Below are 24,125 nucleotides of genomic sequence, written 5' to 3' on the forward strand. Positions count from 1 at the left end.
TATGATGCTATTGTTATAGCTTCCTTTTTAAGGTATTTATTTTTTTTTTCTAACTTAAAACACCCAAGTTGTGTTTTATTTCTTGTTGCTGTCCTATATAACTGATATGAACTGGAATCATTAATTAAAATGTGTCTGAACATGTTCAGTGTGTTGTTTCATTTGGTGTCTGAATAAAACCACTATCTGATGGACTCACATACAATTCAGCACGTACAGATTTACTTACATGATGCTGATAACTGATTGTCATAATGTTTTCCTGTCTACAGAAATGCACTTATGCGGATTGTGATTAAACGTGGTTCCACTTTTAAATTAGGAGCTCCCTGGGAGTCAGCCAGAGCCTTTTGGGCTCGTCAGTCAAAGTAGTATCCTGAGGGCTACGCGAACAGCATGCTGGGATAGAACATGTAAACATCAACTGGCCCAGAAAAGGAGCTGTAGCTCCGATACGGCAAGATATAGATATATTTTTTTAATATACCGGGTACATTTTCAAAGACTTTTCTCGGTACAAGTTACAGCAGTTAGTCACGACGGGCAGGAATGTGACGTTTCCCCCTGAAAGAAAAGGGGAGCGAACTCCTGCTGAAACTGCAGCACCAATGATACCACAGCCGACCTAGCTAGCCCACGCTAATATGGATAGCTCTCTGGTTAGCTTCATGCTCACGTAATATATATATATATTTTTTTTTTCTTGACAAACCTTCGTGTTTATCCTGCTTTCGTGAAAAGGTGAGTAAATTAGACATTAATATATCCTTTACGTATCATGTCGTTGCTGGGCCGTGAAAAGAGTTAGACTTTTTAATGCTCGGCGTCACATAATGTTACTCATCGAGCAAGCTAATGAGTTAGCTAACCAGCTAGTTAGAGGAGATTAGGGCTGTTTATCACTTTTCTGTGACATGTCATGAGCTCACCCGCAGCGGTACGGACAGTCGTTTAGTTGTACTTGTTTTTTTCCTCGTTATTATTTTACAGGAATTAAGTTGTTCAAAGAGGCCGTTTCAGTTTTGCCTGAGCGTCGCCTCAAGCTAGGCTAAAATAAACTCCGGAAAGAGAAGGTGCTAGAAATGATGAATATTCGTGCACACGCGCACAAACCCGACAGTTGAGCTGAGTGAAGCTCGTGCGCTTTGGACTCGAGGCAAGTTTACTGTTCAGGATCAGCGCATAAACAAAAGCAGCTCGCGCGCACACAGCCACGCCCCTTCAACTTTCCCTAAACAGGCCTTCTTCTCACAAGACCTGAATCCACAAGTTACAAGTTTAAGGACTCTGTTTTCTCTTTCTTTCTTTCTCTCTCTCTTTTTTTCCTTTTTCTTTTTACACACAGTCATGCTGGCAGTGGTGTTACACAGAATTTCATTGCCATGTGTAAATGCCGTGCTTACAGGCCCCTGTCCAACCTCTTGAAAATACAAGTCCAGTGTGTTAATGATTTATTAACCCCGTGAGGTATTTTGTCTAGTTCGTTACTTTTAAGGTGCTTTCACACCAACAGCAGTTGGTGTGCACTAAACAGTCCATTTGAACCAAAAGCTCTTAAGGCCAATTTATGCTGACAACGCAGTCCTCGCAGATAGCGTCTGCGTAGCCCCCCCTTCGCAGACGCTCTGCGCGCACCTCCCAAAAATTGTGACCACCGCAGAAGCCTCGCAGACAGCGTCGCAGACAAGAGGGCTTTGATTGGTCCACTCTACATCCGCTGTACACGCACTTCCGCTTCCCTACTTTCCCGGTTTGGTTTGTTTTCACGACCGCCATTTTTAAAAACACGAGCGAAGATGGAGCAGCACGAAGAGCGGTTGATCGAGGAAGTGAGGAAGTACGTACATCTATACAACTCCAGTTCTAGTCATCATAAGTAACCAGAGGATAAACACTCCGCTAACTACACCCACCAACTACTCCTAGCGACTTCGCGCCCCCTTGCGTTGTGGCGGTGAATAACATCGCGCACCCCGCTCAACGATAAATTACAACTGTCTGCGAAAAGCTATCTGCGAAAGCCTTGTCGCAAGAGCATGCAGAGGCCCTTAAGCCTTGGTCACAACCAGCCGTACGTGCTCCTACGGCCGGTCTACGTGCAAGAAACGCACGGAGAACACGTGTGTGACGTGCTGATTTTCGAGCCGTAGACTGGCCGCAGACCGGCCGCAGAGGTTCTTTGTCATGTCAAACAAACTCTACGGGCGCTTACGTTTTTTCCAGGTTGCAAGACAAACTTACGGCCAACCCGCGTCTTTCTCCATGAACAAAAAAAAACTCAGCGATTTGGGAAACGGCAAAAATTGCATGGCCAAAAAATCGTACGTCCGGTTGTGACCTAGGCTTAAGTTCGGTTCGTTTTCGTCGGTGTGAAAGCATCAATCGCACTCGGGTGCGCATAGGGTGACCAGATTTCCCTAGTCTGGCTAACGCAACTTCAAAGCTCTGCGAGCATTGGTCTGGCAAAGATATTAAGCCCAACCGTTTCCCAAAGCCCGTGGTTGACCCGCCTCCCTGAAATGCCTCAGTTTGCTACTGGTCGAAGCCAGAAAAGGCTGTGACGAAGCTTAAACCAATCACATCACTCTTTCCTCTGACGTATGTGATGCGATGGAAACTGCTTGAGTAACAGGGAGAAGATAAATACCTCCAGGGCTGCTCTTTGCTCCGTTTTCAATGAGAACTTCCTGTTGAATGCTTTCAATACAGCATCTACCACTGTGTCAAAGGCTTGCCGCTGCTCCATGTTCGTAATGTTTCTAGTGAATGAAGCGCTTCCGGCATAGATTCTGTAAACAATCTATGGCTTCCGGTCGCAGTTCTACTACGTCACTGCCTTGAACACGCCTCTACCCAGGGCCGTTGGAGATGCTCAAAGTTGATTGGCTCCTGATTTTTCGGGAGCTTGGAAGAGCTGGAGATAGCTTGCCTTGCCAGACTAAGTTCGCAACAGGCCCCCGTGTTGCGTCACACTTAGGATGGGCGGGCCCAGGCTAAGATTTCCCTAGTCTGAAACCGGGACACTTTTGAGCGCGACCATGCTCATGCACGCACACCTTTTTTTTACGTAAACGTGACACTCAGAGAGGTGCTCTTATCATTTTGTTGAAGCTCACATTTATCAACATCTCACATGAAATAAAACAAACAGGCATTTTGTTATCTAGTAGAATAGTGGTATACAGATCAGTTAAATTATGGTCAGACAACAGATTTTGTAATGGCTGAGAATAGGCCAGGCTATGTCCATAGGCCACATTTAAACTGATTTATTTCACTTGTTTGTGAGAACACCAAGAAGAATGCATATGCACATGTAGGCTATATCTCTAAAATTGTATTCACTATAGCATGAACTTAAAAAGTAGATATGTGACCTCAACATAGCCTAGGTCAGAATCAACCTTACTAACCATTCCCCACAACTGAATGAATAAAGCAAGATGATGTGTACAAAAGTGAACACTTTTTAATGGAAGGTGCAACAAGCTGTTCAACACAACAATATGGCCAAACTGTCAGAATGGTATGTTAAACAGAAACAAAAAAGAGACAAGTGATTTGAGAATATACACTCAAACAAAACAGCAATAAAGGAGGAGAGGGGCAACAGCCCGAGGAAAGCCCCCACAGGAGTGCACATCATTTGCAACATAGGCTACCCAACTCAGTACAAGAACAAAACACAGGAACAAAGCTAAGGCAACTGTTTAGCCGTTTTAATGTGATCCTGTATATTGGCATTACCGCCGTGGGCTATGGAGAAGGAACACTTACAGTGTGTGCAGTAGGCTTCGTGCGCATTGTTCTGCACCTCTCGGAGGAAGGGGTAGGTGCCCTGTAAATCTTTGGAAAAGGTACATTTTCTTTTCGGCATAATTGCTGCGGCATTACTGCTGCTAGACAAAGAACATTTGCGCCAGTTAATGTTTATTTTATTGTTGCATGGCAACACGTTCTGTTGTCTGGAATAATGTGGCTAAATAAACACCCATGCCACAGGGCCAGGGGGCAGTAACCAGGAAAGTTTGCGATTCCTGTCAATTCATCAAAATAGTAAATGCAGACATTTCTCCGCTAATGATTCCCACGCTGCTCAGTCGCAAATGTCGTGAGTGGCGAAAACCGGGACATATCCGTGTCCCAACAGACTTTTGTCGGGACTTGGGACACGCAACCCCAAATCGGGACTGTCCCAGTAAAACTGGGACGTCTGGTCACCCTAGGTGCGCACTAAATCAAGCGGACCGAGATCTCCAAAAAGGAGTGGTCTCGGTCTGCTTGATTCCGCACCAAATATCAACCTCTGGTGAGAACGCGAACCTGGACCAACTCTGGTCTAAATACGTACATTTTTTCATTGAAAAGTGGGGTGTGTCTACACTGGATATAATGTAAAAGGCTGCCCACACTAAGAATAGTAGCTATTTTAATAACTATAAAGATAATGATGTGAGCATCTACACAATGTGATCATTATAACGTCCTGTAAGCAGCGGCATCAGGCACACGCGCGTGCTCCATCTCTGTCAGCATTCTGTCAGTGGGAAATTCAGATTGCCCTGTATTAACCTACAGCATAACAGATTCTACAGTAAAAGCTGGCTGGCTTGTCAGGCTAACGGAGTATAGCCTACCTTGTGGGTCTTTGGAAAGGTGCTTGTCTCATCATCAGCAGGACAGCATTGGTGAAAATAGCGCATCTCTTCTGCCTGAAATGATGCGCTATACGCCTTCGGCGAATTCAGTATATCCGAAGATTGTTCTCCAGCTGCAGCCGCGACTCATTCCGGAACTGGATATTTTGCCAAGAATGGGTAATGTTGACGATATAAAAAGCAAGGACCAGCACAGTGTGCGAACGTGTCACTCCGTTGTGAAAGTCCAAATTGGCGCTTATTTCCACCGGAAGATGACGAAACGTCATTCAGACCAATTTGGTTTGTTTGCATGTGTGAACGTGAACCACACGCAGTCTGTATGCTACAATGTAACAATTTTACTGCCTGGTGCGGACCAAATAATCGAACTAGCGGTGTGAAAGCGCCCTTAGTCCTGGGTACGACGTTAAACTGAATCCAGGTAGTGGGGTCAAGGTTGTGGGTGGGGCCAGTAAGTCCCAACTGGCCTCCATGAAATACCTGCAGAAGACCACTGAAGCCCTCACCATGACTGGTGGGTTGCCGGCGCCAAAAAACTGGCTGGGTCCCCTCTCCGGCAGCGGGGAGAGATGTGTTTATCTGGGCGATCTCCAGATTACGAAGATACCGGCCAGCAAACGGGTGCCTAGCAGATGACCTTGGTTTTCCGAGGCAGCGGCAGGGACCACAAACCCAAGTGAGCCGGGTACCGCGGGGCAGCTGAGAAGCCTCCGGCCGTATGACCCCGTGCCGTCCACCAGACCCGGGCTCTTCTCAGCCCAGAGGGACTGGCTCATTCTTTCGCACGAGGTCTGCTGGTCTTTAAACACTTTGTGCAAGTCCTCACATGTCCTAGCCTGTACAAGACTGAGTAAGTGAGTGAGTTACTGTGACCTTGTTAGAAAACGTTAAAACTTTTAGGCGCCATGTATAGATTTCGAGGTGGCACGGTGGTGTAGTGGTTAGCACTGTCGCCTCACAGCAAGAAGGATTCGAGCCCAGCAGCCGACGAGGGCCTTTCTGTGTGGAGTTTGCACACAGAAAAGCTCACAGGACAAAAAAAAAAGGCTGTATTCATTCATGTTGAAGTGTATTAGATGTGGGATGTTGCTCATGCGGAGCTGTATGATGTGTTCACAGAGTTCATTTACGCAAACATACAGTAAATGAGATGTATACAGGGATCACAGACCAGAGCAGGCTGCCTGTTGCTGATATCTATTTTGACATACTATTAAGCACAGGTATGGCGGCATGGTGGTGTAGTGGTTAGCACTGTCACCTCACAGCAAGAAGGTCCTGGGTCCTGGCGAGGGCCTTTTTCTGTGGAGTTTGCATCTTTTCCCCGTGTCCGCGTGGGTTTCCTCCGGGTGCTCTGGTTTCCCCTACAGTCCAAAGGCATGCAGCTTAGGTAAATTGGTGGCTCTAAATTGACTGTAGGTGTGAATGTGAGTGTGAATGGTTGTGTCAGCCCTGCGATGACCTGGCGACTTGTCCAGGGTGTACCCCGCTTTTCGCCCATAGTCAGCTGGGATAGGCTCCAGCTTGTCTGCGACCCTGTAGGACAGGATAAGCGGCTACAGATAATGGATGGATGTAGATTTCGATCTTGCGATCAGAAAATCCCTTTGCGCATTAAAATATTCTTCAAAGTGTGGCTATATTGGCATGTGAAAGTGAATTACGCATGTGCAAATATCTTGTGTAGGGTGGGCTTCCCAAAAGCATTGTAGCACAAAGATCATCGTTAAATGGTTGAGCAAGCATCGCAATGGTTGTCTCCTCGTTAAGATGCTTGTAGTGTTGAGACTTTTAGGAAACCCACCCCAGTTTGTTCCAACACCTGTTACTCTTTTTTGTATTTCTCTTCAGCTTGTGATGATATTTTTTTGCCTTATACCATACCACACCACAGCACTATTGAATCTGATTGGTCAGAATGTTTATCAGTTTTCTTTAATAGTAGTGCTGGATGCAATTAAAATCACTGGTTTATATTAACATGCTTAAGCAACAATGGCAAGAAGGTTCCAGGTTTTAACCCCACGGCCGACTTTCTGTGTGGAGTTTGCACGTTCTGCCCGTGGGTTTCCTCTGGGTGCTCCGGTTTCCCTAACTGTTCAAATACATGCAGATTAGGTAAAATACCCAGCCACTAGGGTTTTATAAGGCATTGCATACTTGGTGCCAGTCCCAAGCCTGGATAGCTTGGGAAGGGTTGCGTCAGGAAGGGCATCTGGTGTAAAAACTATGCCAACTCAAATATGCGGAACAGATCCGCTGTGGCGACCCCTAACGGGAGCTGCCGAAAAAAGAAGATATTATGAACATGCTTATTTTAATGTTATTGTTTCTGTAGTAACGGCTCACCTACAGGTCCGTGTATGGCAGACGCTTCACATAATTTAAGCCAAATGATTAAAAATTGTTGATGTTGAAACATTCTCTAAGAAGTTGTTTTCCATCACGGGAGAGTCTTCAGGACAGACAGGACATTGTGCTTTCTGATTTCTCAGTAATATGACAAGCTACACTTTGTTTTGTTACCTATACAACAGATGGGAAAAAAAAGAAAGGGAATGACTGCTTATAGCTGCTATAATGCTTTTCGAATGTTCAGAACATTAAATTTAACAAACACTTAAAAAGTATGCCATCATTCATTAACAAATTAGAAATCATAATCTTTGGCAACTTGCTATGGTTTTGGAGGTTTAAAATGCTCTGGGACAACTTCAGGGTGGTAATGTCACTCTACCCCGTCACTATTTTCTATACTTTTCTAACGTTATGGTCCGTCTGTGGTCTTTACTCATACATGTGTTCTAGCTGGTTATCTATCTTTTGTAAAACAATCTCAGTTGTGGATTATTAATCTAGCTTGGTTTGAGATCATGAATTTATAAAATACAATATTGATATCACACCGGCGAGTGGCCTAGTGGTTAGTGTGTCCGCCTCTCGATCATGAGGTCTACTTACAGTTGAGTCATACCAAAGACCATCATAAAAATGGTGCCTACTGCTATCTGACAATACAGATGCAAGTGGGGAGTCAAACTCTCACGGTTACCAGAGGACCAGCCCCCCACCGTAACCCTAGCTATGTAATATAGGCGAGAGGCCAAGGGCTACAAAATGGAGATCGGTGCCACCAAACGTGCCATGTATGGTGCAGGAAGGACTTTGAATACTGATATCACAGCAATGAGTATCGGCCATTAACTGATACTGGCCCAATACTGACAACCTCTCAATAAGCTTCTGCTGCTAAGTTATGGAATACATCAGAGCTTTGATGGAAGTGGGTTTTAAGACCAGTTTCATCCTGTGTGTACAAGCAAGGTGTATCGAACAAATATTCATGGCATAAAATACATCAGTGGATTAGAACAGAATATCGGTGGTTGACAAAATATGGATAGGTCATGGACTACGGATTACGGAATTATAATTAAAAAAGGAAAATCACGGATGCTAGCAATTTACGGATTGGTCACGGATGTTTCAGTATATTACAGATTGGTTACGGATTTCATACGGATGCTGTATCACAGATAAAACAAATTAAGAAGTCTGAAACAATTAAATGTTTGGCCTGCCAAAGTTGACAATTAAAATATCTTACCTGCATTTGTTTACTTTATTAATTTACTATTGATATTTCACAAATATCGCATAGCCGTGAATAAACGATCCGTACCTTGTTATATTTTATTTTCCATGAATCTGTATTCCGTGACTTTTGTAAACAGTGCAGATTATCGGTCAAATCTGAATTGTTCGAATAACACTCAGTGTACTTCTACTCCACACTACCTTTAAGTAACTAGAGTGCAGAATTGATTTAAAAAATTTCATTACAATGCAGACTTTATTTCTTCTTTTATGTCAGTTTTCTCCCTCAGAATCATTTATTCTTTTGCCGCGGAGGATTTGGCTGTTCTGCATACGGATATTGAATTCCAAAAGAATTTCCCGACTCGGTTACAATTAGTCAGCCACACTCTTGACTTCATTCTCATCTCATTATCTCTAGTCGCTTTATCCTTCTACAGGGTTGCAGGCAAGCTGGAGCCTATCCCAGCTGACTACGGGCGAAAGGCGGGGTACACCCTGGACAAGTCGCCAGGTCATCACAGGGCTGACACATAGACACAGACAACCATTCACACTCACATTCACACCTACGGTCAATTTAGAGTCACCAGTTAACCTAACCTGCATGTCTTTGGACTGTGGGGGAAACCGGAGCACCCGGAGGAAACCCACGCGGACACGGGGAGAACATGCAAACTCCACACAGAAAAGGCCCTCGCCGGCCATGGGGCTCGAACCCGGACCTTCTTGCTGTGAGGTGACAGCGCTAACCACTACACCACTGTGCCGCCTCACTCTTGACTTAAAACCATAAAATATAAGTTTCTAACTCCAATACACAGTGGAAGTATGAATTGTTTTTCACTTGCATTTTGAGAACGTTAGTTTCTTAGCATGTCAGAGTTGGCCTTTCCTCAGTTAACTGTCATGTGAATCAGGCAGCAGTGATATTAAACAGATCTTAATATCGCTATTCTACAGTTTATTTGAGTTCCGTAGAACTGCAGAATCTCCATGTTGCGCATTCCACAACACATAATCATTGGAGAGTATCTGTTTCCTGTAGCATCATACGGATTCCGGTTTTAAAAAACTGAGTCATGGGGATCAGTGGAATGTAAAACCTCTCTCCCTCTCTGACATGCTTGTTTGGGCTAGATTGTAAGATGGCTCTACAGACTTAATGGGATCCACCAGTTCACTTGCATGAGTCAGTGTGTTTTGGACTTTTTTTAATTGGTCTTGCTTGGTTCATGTTATAATCTTCCCTTTAGGTATTTATAGCTTATTTTCCCATTTTAATGAATTTTGGTCTGCTTTCCCCTCAAATTAGGGTTCCTTGTACTTTTATTAACTTAAATAATTATTTTAATTAACTTGAACACCAGGCACACTAGAGTCACATATGGTGTTGTGTGTCATGGCCAACATTACAGCATAGTTGAGCGAGCATGAGTGCAAAAGAACTAAAGCAGCAGCACTCTGGAAAGGGTTGGGTATGGAAAGAATTTTGTGGGATAATAGTTGGGTTTTGATTTTAAACATAAAGCTGTGGGTCAGGTCAAACTCGGATAGAATATTTTAATTTGGCATTGTAATATTTTTGGAGTAAATGAAGAAAATTGGCTTCTTTTTTTCTCCAAGAGATGTTCACTGGTTCTTTTTAACGAAGCTTGTTGCATTTTAGTGGAGCATTTTAGCTGCTGTTCTATTAAATCTCTTTCTGTCTCCAAGGAAATCCATCCTTTATCAGTGACAAAGATGGGAGTGAAGACGTTTACACACAATTCACCCAGTCACAGTCAAGAGCTGTTGGACAAGCTCAATTCGCTGCGCAGCGAGGGCCATTTCTGCGATGTTACTATCCGTGTTCAGGGCCAGCTATTCTCTGCCCACAAGGTGGTGCTGGCTTGCTGCAGCGACTTCCTCAAAGCTAAGCTCTCGGGGAAGCCAAGCGAGGACGAAGCCAGTGCAGAGGACAATAAGGCAGTTCTGGACCTCCACCATGTTACAGTAGCGGGCTTCGCTCCACTGCTGGAATATGCCTACACATCCACACTGTCTATCAGCACGGAGAACATCATCGATGTCTTGGCTGCCGCCAGCTACATGCAGATGTTTGCAGTGGCCAACACTTGCTCAGAATTTATGAAGTCCAGCATCTTGTGGAACTCATCCTCAGCTTCCAGTAACACCGCCACTCTTCACCGGCCCCAGGAAGCTCCAGAAGGCGCCACAACTTGCACTCTGACTCCCCTGGATGCACTTTCACCCTCGCCAGTGTCTTCAGAATGCAGTGCACCTGAGCGGCCTGTCCCTGTGTGCCGTGAGTCACGCCGCAAGCGTAAAAGTTTCGCCAGCCCACAACCAACCTCCTCTTCCTCACCACAAGTCCCAAATCCTTCACCTTCATCATCGTCCTTCCCCGAGAGCTCTGCTCAGACCCTGGAACCTTCCCTTGCTTTTTCTTGGACTTATCCATTTGGTGTAGACCGCCGCTTCACTTCAGAAAAAGCCAAACTTCCTGAGGGGTTGCTGGAGTCTAGTGCAGCATCCGGACAAGATGGAGGCAGTCGGGCACTTGTGGAGTACTTGTCCTGTGAGGGCCCTCGGGCGCTGGGTGTGGGTGGGACAGTCGTGGTAGAGGAGGAAGAGGAGGATGTGCAAGTGAAGGTGGAGAGGCTAAGTGACGAAGAGGCACACGAAGAGGCATCACAGCCAGTCAGTGCCTCGCATGGCTCGCTGACTGACCAGCAAAATGTGCCTGGCAGTGAGCACACCCAGGAGGATCTGCTCATCAGCCCTCAGTCTTCATCCATAGGTAGGACACTTTTAATGCATTTTTAGTTAATCGTTTTACCTCATCACTCGCGGTAAATTGACCCCATGCTAACTTTTTTGGAATGTGTTACAGACCTGAAACATAGGAATGGAGATGTGTAACAAATGAAATGAAGTTGACCAGACAAAACATGAAATATCTTGGGTTCCCTTTTGGTATGTCCACTACAGCCTTAGTATACCTTGATGCAGTGCGTGATAAAGGTAGTAGGGTAACAATTACAGTACCAGTCAGAAGTTTGGACACCATCTAATTCAATGGTTTTTCTTTATTTTTTTATTAATTAAGATACTTAATCTTAATGATGGACTGTTGTTTTTACAATTAAGAAAATAGTCAGTATACAGGAAAAAAAAACTGAGTGTGTCCAAACTTTTGACTGGTACTTTTTTTAATTGAAATGAATCAATTAATTGAAATTATGATTATTATTTTTATTTTAAACTGACTAATCCAACCAACATTCCATGTTCCAATCCAATGACACTACTTAAATAAACATTACAAAAAAGAAACTTGAAACACCACACCCCCTTTCAAATAGCGCTTGGTCAGTCGCCTGCACGTACCCCTTTCCTTACCATTAAGATCAGGCTACAGCAGTTGCCTTCAGTAGTGTCTTTAATGTAAGAAAGTTTATTTTTGTTGCTGATTTAGTGCAAAAATGTGTCTCGTATAGAAATCCACATCAATAATTTTTCAGACTCGGCATAGCCCATTATAATTAACAATTATTTACCGAAGGTGAAGTGAATCTCGATGCATAATAATGGAGACAAAGTCAAGGTTATTGTTCACTGATAATCACTGAGCCTGAGGTGGATAATTGTTTTAGTACAAGCGTGAAGGTGATTTTATTTAAAAAATTTAATATTATGGAGTTTATTTCAAACTTCAAAAGTGGTAAGAAAGACGCGGCGCAGACTTGTCACTTATCTGCACCGAGTCACATAAAATACTTTTTTTGTTTTGAAATCAAATAAATCACAATTTCACATTACTTTTGAATAGTTTTAGACCAAACCTCGTAGCATCTTTAGCGCTTTTAGGAACAGCATTTTCTTTCATAGTTTGTAATTCTTCCTCATTTACAGTGACGAAACAATTGGCTACCATTTTGCCAAATCGCTCGAGGTGATTATCGAGAAATAGTCTGAATTTCTCAACCAATCAGCATGGGATTTTTCTATAATCACCTCCGTATTTATCTAATCTCATCTCATTATCTCTAGCTGCTTTATCCTGTTCTACAGGGTCGCAGGCAAGCTGGAGCCTATCCCAGCTGACTATGGGCGAAAGGCAGGGTACACCCTGGACGAGTCGCCAGGTCATCACAGGGCTGACACATAGACATAGTAGTGGTTAGCGCTGTCGCCTCACAGCAAGAAGGTCGTGGCCGATGAGGGCCTTTCTGTGTGGAGTTTGCATGTTCTCCCCGTGTCCGCGTGGGTTTCCTCCGGGTGCTCCGGTTTCCCCCACAGTCCAAAGACATGCAGGTTAGGTTAACTGGTGACTCTAAATTGTAACTAATAATCACAGCCTTAATTAATGGCAGAAGGGTTTGTTGACAGCAGAGAACCAGATGGTTGCAACTACATTAAAGCCATTAATGGAAGGAAAGCTGTATAAATAAAGTCAGTGTCTTAAATTATTATTATTTTAAGTTGTCATTGAGGGGCGGCACGGTGGTGTAGTGGTTAGCGCTGTCGCCTCACAGCAAGAAGGTCCTGGGTTCGAGCCCCGGGGCCAGCGAGGGCCTTTCTGTGTGGACTTTGCATGTTCTCCCCGTGTCCGCGTGGGTTTCCTCCGGGTGCTCCGGTTTCCCCCACAGTCCAAAGACATGCAGGTTAGGTTAACTGGTGACTCTAAATTGACCGTAGGTGTGAATGTGAGTGTGAATGGTTGTCTGTGTCTATGTGTCAGCCCTGTGATGACCTGGCAACTTGTCCAGGGTGTACCCCGCCTTTCGCCCGTAGTCAGCTGGGATAGGCTCCAGCTTGCCTGCGACCCTGTAGAAGGATAAAGCGGCTAGAGATAATGAGATGAGATGAGATGAGTTGTCATTGAGCAGCAGCATTAGGGCTACAACTTGGCTCGAAAGTAAGAAAAATTACTCATTAACCCGAGTACGATTGGCTACGTAATTTTTGTCTAAGACCTGCTTTTGAAATGGGGTGCCTGAGTACATGTAACTGATTTGTGCTGATAAATTTACCAATCATAAGTGATTTTTTTTTTTAATACTTTGTACTGCATAAAAAGCTTGCTTACCCAAGCTTTCAACTCTATCCAGAGTCTTCGTCAGGTAGGAAGCCTAAACCAATGGTTGAAACACAGGAGGGTGTGACAGCCAAACCCATAACTGTTTCTCATGTTACACTGCAAAAACTTGTCAGAGGAGCTAAGACGGGTGTTTCAGAAGTGTGGGGTACAACTGCATTTCAAGCCCTCCAGCACTTTACAATAGTTGCTGGTGAGCCCTAAGGACCCTACTCCTGCCAGTGAACGATGTGGACCTGTGGACCTCATTCAGTGTGAGAGGAGTGACCAGGAGAAGTGTAATGCTTCTTATGTTGGTGAAACCGAACGATGTCTTCGAACCAGATTCATGGAACATAGACGCCCAAGTTTGACATCATCAGAGGTATCACAACATATTCACAAACACCACATGGGACACAGGATACAGCTAGACAATGTGAAAATTCTAGACCAGGAGCCGGACTGGTTTAAACAAGGCGTATGACAAACCATCCACATCAGAACCCTCAAGCCCTCCCTGAACTGAGATGGTGGTTGGTACCAGCTTCCGGAGATTTGGGATAACATTCTTTCGGGCATGCGCAATGCATGCTCGAAGTGACGTCATTTCCCCCGACGAAGACTCTGGATAGAGTTGAAAGCTTGGGTAGGTAAGCTTTTTATGCAGTACAAAGTATTTAAAAAATCACTTGCCAAATCATGGATGCAAACGGCGCGCCTTTTGGCGGATGCTGCCTTTTTCACAGCTGTCTGGGGGACTTGTGTGAATCGTGCAGATCCGATGAGGTTTTTTTTTTTGGGGGGGGGGGGGGGGGGGGGCGTTGGAGTGTCTGATTATAATTTCATCAAAGTAAATTCTGTATCAGACTTTCGTCTAAACCGGGGAACAGGGGCGCTGCGCCCTCTTACTCTCGGCGTGCGCCCTCTTACCGAAATGCCGATTGAACCCCAAGTCACACTGAGGCCATGCACTTGTATGCTACTGCACAACATGCAATCTCTCAAAACGATCTTTTCTCCATGAAAACATCCCAGCAACACCACGTGACAATGTGTCTGATCATCAAATACGTTATAATTACTCCAAAAATATTCCAATCATAGTAGATACACCACCAGACGGTGCAAAAACGATCCGAATTGGCGTTTTCCAGACTGAGGCGCCATGTTTGTTTACTTCTCGCGGCTGCTCTCGCGAGATTTGACATGGGTTACATACAAGGTCAGCTGACTTGTAGAGCGAGACTCAATGACCTTTCACCCACCGGCGCGGGAGCTTTTGACAAGTAGTTCGCGAGTTGTTTTTGTTGACACTTGGGCATTTAAAGATGTCTTCCCGCGGCACGAAGCGGAAGAAAGCCAAAGACTGTCCAGGGCAGAAGATGATTACTTCTTTCTTTTTCAGTGTTGACAGACAATTTGTTACAATTTCCCTCTCAGATAGCCTCAGAATGTCCCATTGTAGCCTCAATTTTTCAAAGGCTTCGCACGGCGGGGGGGGGACGACAACTGGCACCCCCCCCCCCCCCCCCCCCCCCCGCTTCGCTCCCTCGCCATGGTGAGCGTCCTCATACTAAATTTTTCTAGAAAAAACCCTGCTGTATTACAATTACTAAATAAGCAAATGCTGTTACAGTCCATGAAACATAGGAAGTATAAGTATGAGAAGAAAACAGTAAATCAGAAAGTTGCGCACGTAAAGCCAATTGGCTGCGCGCCATTATCTGCTGCTGGCTGCACTTCACTGCACGCGCAAGGATTTCCATCAGTCCAACGCAAGTTACGTAATTGGCTTTACGTGCGCAGCTTTCTGATTTACTGTTTTCTTCTCATACTTATACTTCCTATGTTTCATGGACTGTAACGGCATTTGCTTATTTAGTAATTTTAATACAGAATTTACTTTGATGAAATTATAATCAGACACTCCAACCCCCCCCCCCCCCCCCCCCCCCTCAAAAAAAAAAAAAAAACTCATCGGATCTGCATGATTCACACAAGTCCCCCAGACAGCCGTGAAAAAGGCGGCATCCGCCAAAAGGCTCGCCGTTTGCATCCATGCAAATTATCTGCATAGATGAAACTTTTCAACGTGAAATTTACCAATCATTGGGACACCCCTACTCATTCATAGGTTTTTCTGTATTTTGACTATTTTCTACATTTGATGTCTTCAGTATTGTTCTACAAACCTATGAAATAACAAAAGTGTTTGTTTAAATGTTTCATATTTTAGAGTCTTCAAAGTAGTCACCGTTTATCTTGATGATGCTTTACACACTACTGGCGTTATCTTAACCAGCTTCATGAGGTAGTCACCTGGAATACTTTTTAATCAGCAGATGTGTCTCGTCAAAAGTTAATTAGTGGACTAGTTTCTTGCCTTCTTAATGTGTTTGAGATCAAATAGTAAATGATGATAATACAGTAAATAGCCCTATTCCACAACCGTAGTAATCCATATTATTTCAAGAACCGCTCAGCTAAGAGAAACCACAGACCACCATTACTTTAAGACATAAAGAAATCCTATTGAATTGGGTGTCTCCAAACTTTTGACTGGTACGATATTTCATTGTGTGTGTTAACATCCTCAAAACCTTGATAAGTTGCACTAGTTACCAATGTGCAAAGAGTACCACAGAGCACCAAAACACTGGCAACATGTTATGCTTCAATTCTGAATCGAGCAAGCTCCCAAAATCATTCAAGAGGAACATCTCAAATGGAACACAAAGTTCATGACATTTTTAAATTGTCCACAGTTAAGTATGCAATAGATTGTATGTAAAATATGAGGGTAGATCATAATGATGTGAAGGCCTGCTCATGTCTGCAGTGTTCCGCATGGTTGACCGTAGACATTCCCAATTAAAGTAGCAGTATGCCCTTATATTTTCCATTATGGTTGCCAGAACTGTTACTGACTTGCTCTCCAGACATCATGAAATGCTCTACCATGCATTGACATCATAACATTCCATAACATTGTCAGCTGTAGACCAAAAATGGCTTAAAAAATAATGAAAGGAAATGTTTCAACATTACTATAAACAGCAGTAAGCCATAATAAATGAAACGAAGTCAATATTTGGTGTGAGACGACCCTTTGCTTTAAAAAAAATAGTCTCAGGGACAGTGAGTGCAGTTTTATGAGGAAATGAGCTGTAGGTTTTACTGAGCATCTTCCAGAACCAGCCACAGTTCTTCTGGACACTTTGTCACACTCGCTTCTTAATTTTGCACCAAAACCCAGCAGCCTTCATTATGTTTTCTTTTTTAATCTGGAAAGTGCTCTCTTATGTAATATGCTGCTCAGATAAATTTTTTTTCTCCTCTGTAACATTTAATTTTGTGCTGGAAAATGAACGTTTGGAACTCTAAAATGTTTTTGTACTGACTCGATAATGTAGAAGAAGTCATAATCTATAACAGTTTGTATGGAAAAAAAAAAAAAGAGGGCCTAAGACTTGCACAATACTGTTTGTGATATAAATATTTTTAAATCATATTTGGCTACCTAATTCTATATACCTAACCACAAGAATTTACATTTATTCATATTTATCTTATTCATTATTCTAAGACATGAAAACAAACGGCTATATGCTCTCCTAGGCTCCATGGATGAGGGGGTGACCGAGGGCCTCCAGTCCATCCAGGGCACTCCAAACACCACTGGCCACATGGAGGAGGACGAAAGGTACATCTGCTTTGCAAGATTGCAGTGTTTTTTTTTTTTGTTTTTTTTTTTGTTTGTTTTGTTTGTTTTTAAACAAAGTATCATTTTATGATGTCTCACTTTTACAGTTTTATTTACAAAAAAAAACTAAGAGGAGGGCTATAATTTTTCATCCTTTCAGTCTCCATCTTCTACTTATTTATAAGTGGAGGTGGCTTACGCGGTGTTGTCGTGGCTATTAGACTTTGGCAAGGTTTGTTGCCAAAGGAACAGAAGCTAGTTGGCTTGCTGTCTGGAAAGTTGTTGGCTCTTGAATTTTGTAGAAACACAGGGAGAAAAGTGAAGTGTCGTGACGCAAAACAAAAGGAAGAAGCACAGCTGTACATCTCTGAAAATGAACTTTTCATTTTTATAGGATAGCTTGATATGCCTGAGTAAACGTGTAATATGTTAGTCTGAAACCTCTCTGGGCTGCAATGTGTGGAACTTTGGAAGCATAAAAACACTGTCAAGCTGCCAGTTTAAACTATTTGCCTATAACCTTTTTAGTAATTATTAATAGCCTGTGTATTACACATGCACACTGTTTAAACTTGGAAAAGCATCTGGTTAAGGAGTTGAACTTGATAATTTATCGAATTGAAATAGATTTTTTTTTTAACAGTGATTTTTCCAAATGCTCTTGCATCTCAAATATTGACCTGATTATTCTCATTGTCTCTTTTGTATTCATGACTCCTCATTTATTCTGTCTTTTGTGTTTTCTTTCCTCTCTCTCATTTCCTCTTTCCTTCTGTACCCTACTGTCCTGTAGGTTGGAAAATGTTCAGTACCCTTACCACCTGTACATCAGCCCTTCCACACGCCCGGGACTCAACGGGCCAGAGCGGCCATTCCAGTGCCCCACATGTGGAGTTCGCTTTACTCGAATCCAGAACCTTAAACAGCACATGCTCATCCACTCCGGTGAGAGCAAGAGCTTTCCAGAATTAGCTTTGGGTCCCTTTTGGTATCAATCCCTTCAGGATTGGTAATCTATAAGAAAGATAAGATAATCTATAAGAAACAAAAATGAAGAATTTTAATGCGCTTGCTTTCATTGGCGGTATTGTGGCTTTCTTTGGAGTAGAACTGCTCCAATCTATACATTCAAAATTTGGATCAAAGCTTCGGTTAAACTATTCAAATATTAAACTGTGGACTTTCTTGTGACTCATTTGCTTGGCAGGCATTAAGCCATTCCAGTGTGACCGCTGTGGGAAAAAGTTCACACGGGCCTACTCCCTAAAGATGCACCGTCTGAAGCATGAAGGTAAACGCTGTTTCCGGTGCCAGATCTGTAGCGCCACATTCACATCCTTCGGTGAATATAAGCACCACATGAGGGTGTCCCGCCACATCATCCGCAAGCCTCGGATTTACGAGTGCAAAACGTGCGGCGCCATGTTTACCAACTCCGGCAATTTAATCGTACACCTGAGGAGTCTGAACCATGAGGCATCAGAGCTAGCAAACTACTTCCAGACCAGGTGAGGAGGAGTTGAACGTAATTAGAAATGTCTGTGCGAACAGAAACCCCAATGTAGGCTTAGTCAGTCATGAGGGTTTAAAATGGCAATGATTAAGGCGCGACATGTCATTTAGTCTATAATGACAATATACACTATAATACAGTATACACAGATGAAGTAATTAATCTCGACCAATCTCATCTTTCATTTACAAAATCCCAGTATTAGAAGCGGAAAAGCGGTTTGTTCTTTTTCACTTTATAAGTTAAAAATTATTTTTGCTGTTTCATCAGAAATCTCTTTCACCAATCTACCCTCCCTCACTTCTTTTGATGAGGAACCTGCTCTTAGGTTTCATAATTTCGTTCTTACTCTATGACGTGGCACACGTTTTTGCATTTTATTGTTTGGATCTCTACATTATTTGATCTACAGTCTTCATTATGGTCATCAAAATGTTCTTATCCTTGGGTTACGCGCATCCCAAAAGATTACGGATTCTTTCAGTTGACAGCAGTATATGGGGTCTTCAGATGTTAAGTTCCCAGGATGCAAATCTGTATTTTATAACACTGATACAATGAAACAGTTATGTGTTGTATTTCCAGATGGTGGTTTTGAAATGTTCTTAAAAATGGGCTTTATTAGGAAATGAGTCACTGTAAAGAGCAGCATTAGAGTAGGCAGGGAAACGATACCATATTTGAAGGACTTGGATTTGAACACTTGGTTACATACAAAGGTGTGAAGGAGAGAATGGACAACTATTGTAAACCAATTCTTAAAAGCTTAGTGGTGGTCTAAAAAAAGACCACTTATTAGGACCAGTATATTAATCCTGAACAAGCATCCTTGTTAGATTCCTGGAAATGTTGAGTCTTCAGTTCCTAAACCACAAGCATCCACTATTTCGTCACCCATTCCTCTCTCTCCATCGTTGTCTCCCTGTCCAATCTGTGTGTATCCAGCACAAATAAACAGTGAACAAGCCTGCAAGAATGAGGCAATAATTTGGCACTTTCTTGAGATATGAAGCAAAGGCGTCCAAAGAGAGAGCAATTGCTGAGAGAGTGTGTCTGCAATTTGTGTAGAGATGCATGTTTCTCTGTTACAATAGTGAGAACCTTTTATTTTTTTATTTTATATTTTTATATATACACTGCCTTGAAAAAGTATTCATACCCCTTGAACTTTTTCACATTTTTCCACCTTACAACCACAAACTTAAAAGTTTTTTATTGAGATTTTATGTGATAGACCAGCACAGAGTAGCACATAATTGTGAAGTGAAACGAAAATGATAAATGGTCTTCAAAATTTTAAACAAATAAAAATCTGAAAAATGTGATGTGCATTAGTATTCAGCCCCCCTCCGTGAATACTTTGTAGAGCCACCTTTTGCTGCAATTACAGCTGCAAGTCTTTTGTGGTATGTCTCTACCAGCTTTGCACATCTAGACACTGAAATTTTTGCCCATTCTTCTTTGCAAAATAGCTCAAGCTCAGCCAGATTGGATGGAGAGCGTCTGTGAACAGCAATTTTCAAGTCTTGCCACAGATGCTCAATGGGATTTAGGTCTGGACTTTAACTGGGCCATTCTAACACATGAATATTCTTTGATCTAAACCATTCCATTGTAGCTCTTGCTGTATGTTTAGGGTCATTGTCTTGCTGGAAGGTGAATCTCCTTACCAGTCGCAAGTCTTTTTTGCAGCCTCCAACAGGTTTTCTTCCAGGATTGCCTTGTATTTAGCTCCATCCATCTTCCCATCAACTGTGACCAGCTTCCCTGTCCCTGCTGAAGAAAAGCATCCCCATAGCATGATGCTGCCACCACCATGTTTCACAGTGGGGATGGTGTGTGCAGGGTGATGAGCAGTGTTAGTTTTCCGCCACACATAGCGCTTTGCATTTAGGCCAAAAAGTTCAGCTTTGGTCTCATCTGGCCAAAGCACCTTCTTCCACATGTTTGCTGTGTCCCCTACATGGCTTCTGGCAAACTGCGAACGGGACTTCTTATGCCTGTCTTTCAACAACGGCTTTCTTCTTGCCACTCTTCCAAAAAGGCCAGATTTGTGGAGTGTACGACTTATAGTTGTCCTGTGCACAGATTCTCCCGCCTGAGCTGTGGATTTCTGCAGCTCCTCCAGAGTGATCATGGGCCTCTTGGCTGCTTCTCTGGCCAGTGCTCTCTTTGCTCGCTCTGTCAGTTTAGGTGGACGGCCATGTCTTGGTAGGTTTGCAGTTGTGCCATACTTTTTCCATTTTTGAATGATGGATTGAACAGTGCTTCTTAAGATGTTCAGAGCTTGGGATATATATTTTTTTTATAACCTAACCCTGCTTTAAACTTCTCCAGAACTTTATCCCTGACCTGTCTGGTGAGTTCTTTGGTCTTTATGATGCTGTTTGTTCTTCAGTGTTCTCTAACAAACCACTGAGGCCTTCACAGAACAATTGTATTTATGCTGAGAGTAAATTACACACAGTAGGACTCTATTAACTAATTAGATGACTTCTGAAGGCAGTTGATTGCACTGGATTGTATTTAGAGGTATCAGAGTACAGGGGGCTGAATACTAATGCACACCACATTTTTCAGATTTTTATTTGTTTAAAATTTTGAAGGCCATTTATCATTTTCGTTTCACTTCACAATTATGTGCTACTCTGTGTTGGTCTATCACATAAAATCTCAATAAAAAACGTTTAAGTTCGTGGTTGTAAGGTGGAAAAATGTGAAAAAGTTCAAGGGGTATGAATATATCAAGGCACTGTATATGATATAATCTATAGATACATCCACAAAAACAAAAAATCAAAAGAATTTTCATTTTGAACCGGTTCACCATTTTGACAATGCGTGTCTAGTCAGCGGAAAAACACTAGGAGTGATGTCATCAGAGTGAAATATCGGGAAATCTGTCATTCAGATCTGCGATATATTTCACATGAAAAATGTGAGTTTTTTAACACGAGATGATAAACTTCATATCTTTAAGCAAATTTTCTTTTTATTATATTGACACAAACAAAATGTACCCAAATTTATCAAAACAATTCCTTGATTTCCTCACGAGTGACCTATAGAGATTTGTCATGGTTTTGGTTCTACATGTCCTGGATGTAGCTCGTATGAAAAATACAAGTGGCATATTTCCCAGTAAAACACTCGTGTCTGTGTAAAAAATAAAAATTTACACACACAGCTCTGGAAAAAATTAAGAGACCACTCCAGTTTTTTTTTTTTCTTAAATCAGCATCTCTGTGTACGGCAGCCATTTCATTCCAGTATCTGTGCTGGAATTCCAATACAAGCACACCTCATTTTACTTAATGAGGTACTGATTAGGCAATCAACTGAACCGAATCTTATTTAATGAGGAAAAGTATAAAAACCACTACTGTGGTCATCACTATCCTCTTGCAATAGGACCAGTTTGGATGGCAAAAACAGTGCTAGTAGTGCGTTCAATTTAATTGGAATACAAAAATATCTATTCATCATGCCAAAAGAGTTAAAAAGAAAAGTTCTGAGTGAGGAAAAAGAAGGGCTCAGTTCTAGCTTTACTGGCAGAGGGATACAGTGAGTGTCAGGTTGCTTCCATCCTCAAAATTTAAAAGATGACCATTCATAAGAACGAGGTCAAGCAGCAGATATTGGGGACAAAAAAGTTACAGACTGGCAGAGGGTGAAAACGACTCTCCACAAACCAGGATGATCATCAACTCCTTCGAATGTCACTCAGCAATCGTAGGATGACATCAAGTGACCTACAAAAAGGATGACAAATGACAGCTGGGGTTAAGTGCACAGCAAGGACGGTTTGAGACCAACTCCTGGGTGAGGTTGAAGTCATGCAAAGCTAGAAAAAAGCCCTTTATCAATGAGAAGCAAAGACGAGCCAGGCTGAGGTTTGCTAAAGACCATAAGGATTGGACCGTAGAAGACTGGAGTAAGGTCATTTTCTCTGAGTCCATTTTTACACTTTTCCTATCACCTGGTCGTCTAATGGTTAGACGGAGACCTGGAGAGGCCTACAACCCACAGTGTCTCACACCTATTGTGAAATTTGGTGGAGGATCGGTGATCTAGAAATGCTTCAGCAAGGCTGGAATGGAGCAGATTTTTGTTTGTGAAGGACACATGAATCAACCCATGTACAAGGTCATCCTGAAGGAAAATTTGCTTCCTTCTGCTCTGACAATGTTCCCTAACTCTGAGGATTAGGTTTTCTAGTAGGACAATGCTCCATGCCACACAGCCAGGTCAATCAAGGTGTAGATGAAGGACCACAAGATCAAGACCCTGTCATGGCCAGCCCAATCTCCAGACCTGAACCCCACTGAAAACCTCTGGAATGTGATCAAGAGGAAGTTGGATGGTCACAAGCCATCAAACAAACCATTTATAGAACAATACTAAGCAGTTAGTATTAAATAATGATGTATTCACTTGTTTGTTTGTTTGTTTGTTTGTTTTTGTTTGTTTGTGTTTGTTTGTTTGTTTGTTTTAATTCCAACTTGACTTAAAATAAAATTTTACCATGATATCTCAGTGGAAATCATAAAAGAACTATTTGTTTGTGATGAACAATAGCCAAACATATCATAAAATGCCCTAAAATTCATGGACAGCCAGACATGGATGACAAAATAAAAATTCATTTTCAAAATCTAATTCCTTTTCAAAGCTAATCTGTCCAAAAATATAAATGTAATGAACATTTCTATTAGTTAACAGTATGGTTATCCCTTTCAGTGTTTCCTTATGAGGGTTTCAAGTAGAACCATAATGATAATGTGACCCCAATTTACAGGTCCCTCATCCCTCCATTCCCTTTCTTCTTTTATTTTCATACAACTCCTTCTTTGGAGATTTATAGTGCATCGCTGTCAAATAGTGCACAGTCCACTGTATATTTAACAGTTATTCCACAAAATCGAGTCGTAGATGAGCTGATAGCCGACGAGGTGCGTAACACCAAGTCAGCTATAAGCCATGTACGATGAGATTGAGTGGAGTAACTGTTTTGTTATATCCACATTCACTAGATTTTAAGAAATGGAGCATTTTTATTATTATTACTTTTTGCACATTCGATAAATAAAAACTTTGTACAAAACATCCGACAAAATAATTTCTGCTTAGAATGTAAACAAACTGGCGAAATGACAGTAGCAGTTTGTGAAAAATGCCATAATGTTTTTACAATCAGATTCTTTTATTCCTTTTTTTTTTGTATTTTTGAGCGGTTTTGTTTGAGTAGAGTTTTTATTTTGTCCTCTGTTGGTTCAGCAGCACGCTCCGCCATTTGTGTTTTTCTCTACTCGCAGTATACATAGTTTTCACATGATGTCACAGAGTCGGGGATTCCGTAGTGGCGGCCATCTTGCGGGTCAAGCTTACCGTACGGGTCACTGAGCACACATTGTAACGCGCGAGTACAAAGTCTTCAAAAGAACCCAGGCAGGCTATTTTAAGCTAGCAATGGTGTACACCTGTTGTATTCACGGCTGTCGTAATAGGTCAGATGATGACGTCAAGTGGAGCTTTTATGGAATTCCCACTGTACGGGAGCACGAA

General features: G+C 42.4%; 1 protein-coding gene across 3 annotated transcripts in view; it reads left to right on the forward strand.

The window, feature by feature from the left end:
* The first annotated feature begins 411 nt into the window (after window positions 1-411).
* The window catches only part of zbtb44 (zinc finger and BTB domain containing 44), a 33,472-nt gene continuing 9,758 nt past the window's right edge, over window positions 412-24,125 (forward strand). Inside the window, exons 1-5 of one of the 3 annotated variants that reach the window (XM_060912224.1) lie at window positions 412-741; window positions 9,975-11,061; window positions 16,963-17,047; window positions 17,841-17,992; window positions 18,255-18,555. In XM_060912224.1, coding sequence (XP_060768207.1) covers window positions 10,002-11,061; window positions 16,963-17,047; window positions 17,841-17,992; window positions 18,255-18,555 — 1,598 coding nt within the window. In that variant the 5' untranslated portion in view covers window positions 412-741; window positions 9,975-10,001. Of the gene's footprint in view, window positions 742-9,974; window positions 11,062-11,154; window positions 11,238-16,962; window positions 17,048-17,840; window positions 17,993-18,254; window positions 18,556-24,125 lie in introns of those variants that run through there. The other 2 variants (XM_060912225.1, XM_060912226.1) reach the window with 2 other exon arrangements.

Source organism: Neoarius graeffei, chromosome 28, assembly GCF_027579695.1.
Source record: "Neoarius graeffei isolate fNeoGra1 chromosome 28, fNeoGra1.pri, whole genome shotgun sequence".
Lineage (NCBI taxonomy): Eukaryota > Metazoa > Chordata > Actinopteri > Siluriformes > Ariidae > Neoarius > Neoarius graeffei.